This window comes from Anastrepha obliqua, chromosome 5 (genome assembly GCF_027943255.1).
Source record: "Anastrepha obliqua isolate idAnaObli1 chromosome 5, idAnaObli1_1.0, whole genome shotgun sequence".
Taxonomy (NCBI): domain Eukaryota; kingdom Metazoa; phylum Arthropoda; class Insecta; order Diptera; family Tephritidae; genus Anastrepha; species Anastrepha obliqua.
This window is the reverse complement of record NC_072896.1, coordinates 33,835,788-33,843,036: the sequence shown is the minus strand read 5'-3', so window position 1 is coordinate 33,843,036 and position 7,249 is coordinate 33,835,788. Positions and strand designations below refer to the sequence as shown.

The 7,249-nt window shown below is 36.4% G+C and overlaps 1 protein-coding gene across 4 annotated transcripts in view; it reads left to right on the top strand.

Annotated features, from left to right (window-relative positions):
- Positions 1-402: 402 nt before the first annotated feature.
- The window catches only part of LOC129248448 (limbic system-associated membrane protein), a 104,557-nt gene continuing 97,710 nt past the window's right edge, over positions 403-7,249 (top strand). For all 4 annotated transcript variants that reach the window (XM_054888001.1, XM_054887999.1, XM_054888000.1 and 1 more), the window contains exons 1-2: positions 403-701; positions 3,438-3,535. In XM_054888001.1, coding sequence (XP_054743976.1) covers positions 572-701; positions 3,438-3,535 — 228 coding nt within the window. In that variant the 5' untranslated portion in view covers positions 403-571. The remainder of the gene's footprint in view (positions 702-3,437; positions 3,536-7,249) is intronic.

Genomic DNA, 7,249 nt, shown 5'->3' with positions numbered 1-7,249 from the left:
CGCTGATTAATTCAAATTTGTAAACTCTAACCTTTACAACCGCCAGGACGGTGGCGAGAGTTGTGCGCCCACAAACCGTGATTTGACTCTATTACACTATTTTTATTATACCAAATTTCAAAAGAATTTAAACATAAAATCGGAAAGTGTCCGGAAAAATTGGGTTGACAGCCTCTGCCTACGCCTTATTTTAAAACAAACTGCGTGCCTATTAATGTCATAATACATACACCAAGTGCCTAGAGGCAGGTGAAATAAAATAAAGCGATTTTTCAAAAATTAGTTTTGTTGTTGTGTACTATTATAATTATTGTTATTCACAAGCAAAATAATTTATTAACTGCGCATATAATTAAAATGTATAATAATAAAATTAATTTCTTTATCTCATTTCAGCAACTATTTTCAACAACTGCGGAGTTTTGCAATAAAGAAGTTGATTGTATATAAAATAAACTGAGCATTTTAATGCAAAAATATGCATTGCATCTGTATGCGAAATTTAAAAATAAATTTTAATCAATGAAAATAATTGTAAACAAATATTCGAGATAAGAATAAATAAAACGCAATGCGACCGATACGAGCAATACATTTTACAAAACTATTGACGCAACCAGCGGCCGGTTTATTATTCGTTTTGATATTTATGTGCCACAAGAATGATTTCAACTTAATTGAGACTGCTGCCGATGTGATAAGTAAGTACGGGGAAAAATAGAATTAAAAGTCGAGTAAATATTTATTTCATTAGAATAATTTAATAAGAAAATAAAACAAGTATAATAAATTGCGTTGCTATGTAAAATGTCTATCAAGTTTTAGGCTTTGATGTTGTTCTTTTTTGTTTAATTCAGGTTAAAACAATAGTTTTTATAGAAATTCATTCGACACTAGCATGCGAAATAATATATCCCGAGTGTCCTCCCCAATCACGCTTCCAAATGTCGATGCCTTAGTGAAATTTTCAATGTTTCAATAGTGTTCTATCTCTCTACCATCCCCCGGGAGACTTCTAGCAAGCAAATTTTTAGCAGATATACTCGCATATTCCTTCATATACATTTTATCAAAAAAATATCTTTTCACAACTATCCCATATAGAGTCGCAGAGTTTTAGCGTGATCTGTCAATTAGCTTGTTTTTGGCATTTAATTATATCAGTCAACCGCAGGTGTGCTCTGCTATTTTTACTATGGATAAAACAAAGAATTTGTCTTAAATTTTGTGTTTTGAGCGTGCTTTATCAAAAACACGTGTCAACGAGTGGTATAAGGCTTCTGCAGAGTGTCGAGAAATCGTGGAAGATTTGCCCCGATCTGATCGCCCATCAACGACTTCAACGGATGAAAACGTCGATAAAGTGAAGGAAATGGTGCTGGGAAACCATCAAACCATCATTTTGTTTGAGAGTATGAGAGAAGTATATCGTGACCTTAGCGTATCTCACAAATCAATTCGCAACATTTTACATCATCAATTGGGCATGAGACGCCAAGGCGCTTTGCTGCTCGACACGTTCAAAGAGAGTTGAATTTCTATCAAAAACTTCATCGAAAGAAGGTGGCTGAAGACATGCTTGAGCAAGTGAATTCGGACCAAACGTTTATCCAGCACATCATAACAGGTTTGTCAGTATATGAGTTTGACATGCAAACCAGTCAACAGGCAGTTGAATGGCGCTGTCCACATGAGCCGAAATCCAAAAAACCACGTCAAAGTCGGTCAAAAGTAAAAGTCGTGCTACTCGTTTGCTTGTCATGGTGTTAAGCACCCGGAATCTCGGAATTCGTTCCAAGTGGTTCTACGGTAAATAAAGAAAATTGTTTCGAAATTATGCGTAAGAAACGACCCAATTCGTGGTAAGAAAACACTGAACACTTTTTTGACCAAAAAGGTCAACAAATATCATCGAATAACAAACTTATTCACCGGATTTAGCCCCTATGACTTTTTCCTTTTCCCAAAACTTAAATTGCCACTCCGCGGACGCCGCTTTGAGTCGATAGAGGCCATTAAGGAGAATTCGCTGAAGGAGCTGAAGAAGATCTGTTGAAACGAGTTTAAAAGGTGTTGTGATGACTGGACTAATAGTTGGAATATGTGAATTGCTTCGAATTGAGCTAATTTTGAAGGAGACAAAATAAATGTTTATGATTAAACAATTATTTTGCGTTTTATTAAACAATTTCCTGTACTTTTTTGATAGAATATAAGTATCATGCGCATAATGAGAGATAGGAAAAATCGCTGACTTTAAATTCATTTTGTAAGTTGTGGTATCGAGAATATTTCTCATAGAATTGATAGGCTGTACATCAATGATTCGAAAGGCCACGACCTACTCATTTATAAGTTCAGAGCCACTTTGTGTCCGAGGAAAGGATATTTTCTCCTCTCTCACTCAGGAAATAGAGGAAAGGCAAAACTCATACTGGGACAATCAACCAGGTTTATTGCAATCTAAATCAATGTTAGGTAGCTTTAACCGAAACCGATTTAAAGATTGTATGGAATCAAAATAGAATAATTTTATAATAATCAGGGGAGTTCTAGCAAGGCAGTGTAGATTGAATTATCATTTTCATTTTCATTTCAGGAATGAACTCTAATGGATTTTGTAAAAGAAAACAGGATGAAAGGTTCTGTAGAGAGGAAGATGAAACCACGAAAGATGTGCTAGCGTCGCACTGATGCATAAGCGAGAAAAGCACCTTTGTAGACATATTTTAGCAGAGGAGGAAATACAGCTCAATAAAATACTAAAATATATTGAGGAAGAATATGGATTCAGAGAAAGGCTTTGAATCCATGAAAGTGGCAGAACCAGATGGCAGTGCTAAGTCCCTTCCTCGTAATAATAGTAACGGTAATCAAAAATTTGAGTTCTAACTACTTTGCTTTTGGATGTATAGCGTCAAACTGATGCTGTTATTAAACTAAATTTATGAAAAACTTGTTAGTTGTCTCACTGTAAAAATATATCTATGCTAGTGGGGCACAGGGCACTTTCTCCTCGGTCGACATGTTCAAAGATTGAATGAACCTTCTCTCTTCAAGCCGCGCTCGGAAAAGTGATCAACTATTGTACACCTTATACCGCTGATTCCACATCACAACAAACTTTTTTGATTTTTTATCACTTTTGCAGTCGTGGCGTAAGATAATTTCGGCTCTTTCAAATGCGTGCATAAAAATACCGCCTCAAAAAGTTTCGCGTACCTCTCACTCATTTTTATTTGATTGCGTTTACGGGAAAGCTTTGAACTACACTAACCTGAGTTAGCACTGGCGTCTTAGCCCTTGAGTGGGACTATTACGCAGCAGGTTATTTTCTTCTTACACAGACTATATATATTTATATATTTTTAAAATATATATATTTCTTTTTTTAATATTTACACATTTGTTTAATTCTTTCCCTTATTCTCTTTCAGCGGATCCCAAATTCAGTTTTCCAATCGTGAATGTAACAGCGTCTGTCGGGCGTGAAGCATTTCTCACGTGTGTTGTGCAAGATTTGGGATCGTATAAGGTGAGTTAATGAATGAAGTCGAAATGAATAAGTAATCAAAAGTATTAAGGTAAATGGAAATAAATATCGTTCATATAGGTTTCTGTCAGGTATAGTTCCTTAAGAATAAATTACTATATCAACCTTTCTAAAAGGTAAACTAACCTCAAAATTGTTGCGACAACTTTTGTGCATTAAAATACTTGTACATAAAATCAAGAGAAGTATTCATCCTTCAAAATGAAAAAAAAGATTGAATTTTGCTTAAAGCCTTAATATACTGAATGAGAATATAAAACCTATACTCGAAAAGGTATGTCGAATTGACTTTTCTCTTGAGAGAATTTCCCAAAAATACGTAAGGAAAATATTTCAGCACTACAGGCTACACTCATTACAAAACCACATCCGGAGATGCCCTGAGAGCCACTTCGTCCATAAAATTAAGGGTTTTTCCTGAAGCGTGATATGGTTCACAGCGATGTTTTACTCACATTTAATGTCGCGTGATTTGTCTTCGTTTGTTTCCCCAACTAGGGAGTTTTTTATGTTTATTTCAAAAGTCAATAAACTACAAAGCTTCTTACAGAATGATAACCGATAACTTAGATCTAAAGTGCAGAAAGTACTTATTTAAATTGTATTCACTAACTTAGAAAACACATTTTTAGGCAAAGAAAAATCAAGCATAATAGAATTCGAAATCACTTTGAGTTCTCCAAGTGAAAGCACTAATGGGGCATTTCTTCCGTAGTTCGTCTTAAAGTAAAAAGGAAAACTAAGATGAGTGTTCTCGCAGGAATAAGAAATTGGATAGCTGGCAGTAACGCAGGGCAATCGGTTACACCACTCACCAAGTCATGCACAAGAGACACGGAAAGAGTAATCCTGCTGCTTTCGAGGGTTTTAAAGTTACTCAAAAAGGGGCGAGATTTATATGGAGGAATGCGAGTGGAGATATTTGAGGAAGGAAGGGCATATTAAAGGAACATTTTTTGAATGAATGAAACAATTTGCTTAGTTTTATAAAAAGCGAAATTATGATGAGGTCTCCAAATAAATGCAGCATTATGCTATTTGGACGAACAAAGCATGTATAGAGTAAATTCCAACTGTAGGGATCTGTGATATGATTGTAGATATGATACAATTGAAATGAAAATTATTTGGCGTACTCCCATTTCCTCATAGACGAAAATCACTATCGGTTTTGATACGAAGAAATCCCACTATTTATTCGCAAGTAACCAATATATTCCCCCAAAATGGTGGTTTGGTGTGTTTTAAGTTAGGTGAAGCTGGTGTTACTATCTTTCTCAATGGAGAGCGGCATAGATCAATGATACCCAGCTTTTCATTACCGAAATCGGAAGAAACATTCGGTTTCAACTAAACGCACGTAAGACAACCGAATTATTGCGAGAAAAGTTTTGCAGTTGGGTCATATCAAGAAATTGGTCTACAAGAAGTTGTGATTTAACAGCCTTACCTAATTCATGTGAGGTTAAAAAAAAGACATTGGACAATGAGAGTAAACTGGGCTCTCTTCATGATTTGAATCTCAATGGCCGATGCGCTAACCATTGCATATGGTCGAATATTGTGGAAAAGTGCTCCAAAATTGGATTCAACAGCCAGGTTTGAGCGATAAAAGTCATGAAGGTTATATGAGTGATTTCTATCGAAAACTTAATTATCTTGTTTGCACTTAATATATATATATATATATATATATATATATATATATATATATAAGTGGCGAGTATACTCTTTTTGGGGGTTTGGCTGAGCTCCTCCTGCTATTTGTGGCGTGCGTCTTGATGTTGTTTCACAAATGGAGGGACCTACAGTTTTAAGCCGATTCCGAACGGCAAATATTTTTTATGAGGAGCCGTTTTAAGGCAGAAATACACTCAGAGGTTTGCCATTGCCTGCCGAGGGGCGACCGCTATTAGAAAAAACTTTTTCTTAATTTTGGTGTTTCACCGAGATTCGAACATGCGCTCTCTCTGTGAATTCCGAATGGTAATCACGCACCAACCCATTCGGCTACAGCGGCCGCCGTAACTTAATATACCATAGAAAAAAATGGTCAACAATTAGAGTTATTTTTCGTAATCATATCATGTTTAAGCTTGAGAGGCTTTTGATTCCTTTTACACCTCGAAAAAGGAACAGTTGTGCGTAATGGAAACTCATTTAAAGGAATTTGCTTATATCATCTGGCATAAACGTCTAATAAAATTGATAATATAAAAATCCTATAGAGCCTAGAGAGATATAAGCCTTCATGACAGAACAAAAAAATTATTCCTTGGAGATCGATCTTTACGTATGCCTCCCTTGTTTGGCGGCTGAAAGCCAATCAAGTAAGCACTAAACAATTAGAACTACTCAGTCGTTTTCAGAAGAGAGCCTGCTTGGTAATAACTGGCGCCATAAACAGCTGCTCAACCGTTGCTATAGAAGCTATAGTAGAACTATCCCCACCGCATATTTTGCTTAAAAATTGTACAACCAGAATTGTATTAAAAATACAAATCTTACTTGGGAAGATCTTCCAGACTTTGGTCATACAAACATCACAACAGATATATTATAGAATATAACTTGTACTATGGTTTGAAATCATAACATCAGACCGCGATGAATGGCAACTGGGAGGACGTTGGATCGATTTCAGAAGTCTCGAATGGTTCACAGACGTCTTCAAAACAAATACTGGTGTCGGTGCTGGAATCTATTTCAAACACCAAAATTTCCGAACCCAAGAGGTAATGGCCTGGCGTCCCTCAGGCTGAAGTTCAAGCAATTTCAATCTTTGCGGGAATAAAGGGCAACAAGGGTGGACATATAGATGTACTCGTATACGCGGACGGTCAAGCTACATTAATAGCACTAACTTCCCATTCTGTGAAATCGAAACTAGTGTACTAATGCCTTAAGCACCTAAGCCAATTTTGTGTAACAAAACTGGATTTCGGGTCATTCTGGAATAAAAGGCAATGAAATTGCTGATGAACTCGCTGCGGCGTGGTCGGTACCAGATTTTCGCAGTCAAGAACCATACCGTAGTATCAACTGGGCTGAAGCCAAATGCAGGGTGAATAATTGGGAAGATACTTAAAGAATTACCCAATGGAAAGTCACACAAGAAGCCAAAAGGATTATAAGACCTTTTACCTACAATGGGAAACTGCAAAACATGCGTTAAGTAGACATTAGGAAAATAGTAGGTTTACTTAGTAGGTTACTATTACATAAATTACCATCTCTCAAAAATTCACATTGGGAATGAGACAGATTGCAGACTGATTATGGAGAATCATGAAACCTCCGAGCGTTTCGTGTGCAACTATATTGCCTTGGCAAAGTCAAGACTACACATCTTTCATCGAGATCAAATGGATCCGAATGAAATCAAGAATACTCCTGTTGCAGATAATCTCAAATTTGTCCGCAAGGTGTAAAATTTACTGAAAGAATTTGGTTTTCAACCTATTCTCAGCCTGAGGCAGGTAACATATAGGATAAATAGAACCTGATGTAATAAATTTAGTGCCAGTTGGAATGCTAGGATGGTTAGAGTATCCGAACAGGTGGCAGTGGGCCGCGCCCAAAGCGTCTGCACAAGGGAGATTTTCTTCTTGAATTCCAGAAACAGACTTTTGCCAGATGGACTAACTCTGATACTTGCAAAATAACTAAACAAATGTGGCCCATTTCCAACAAATC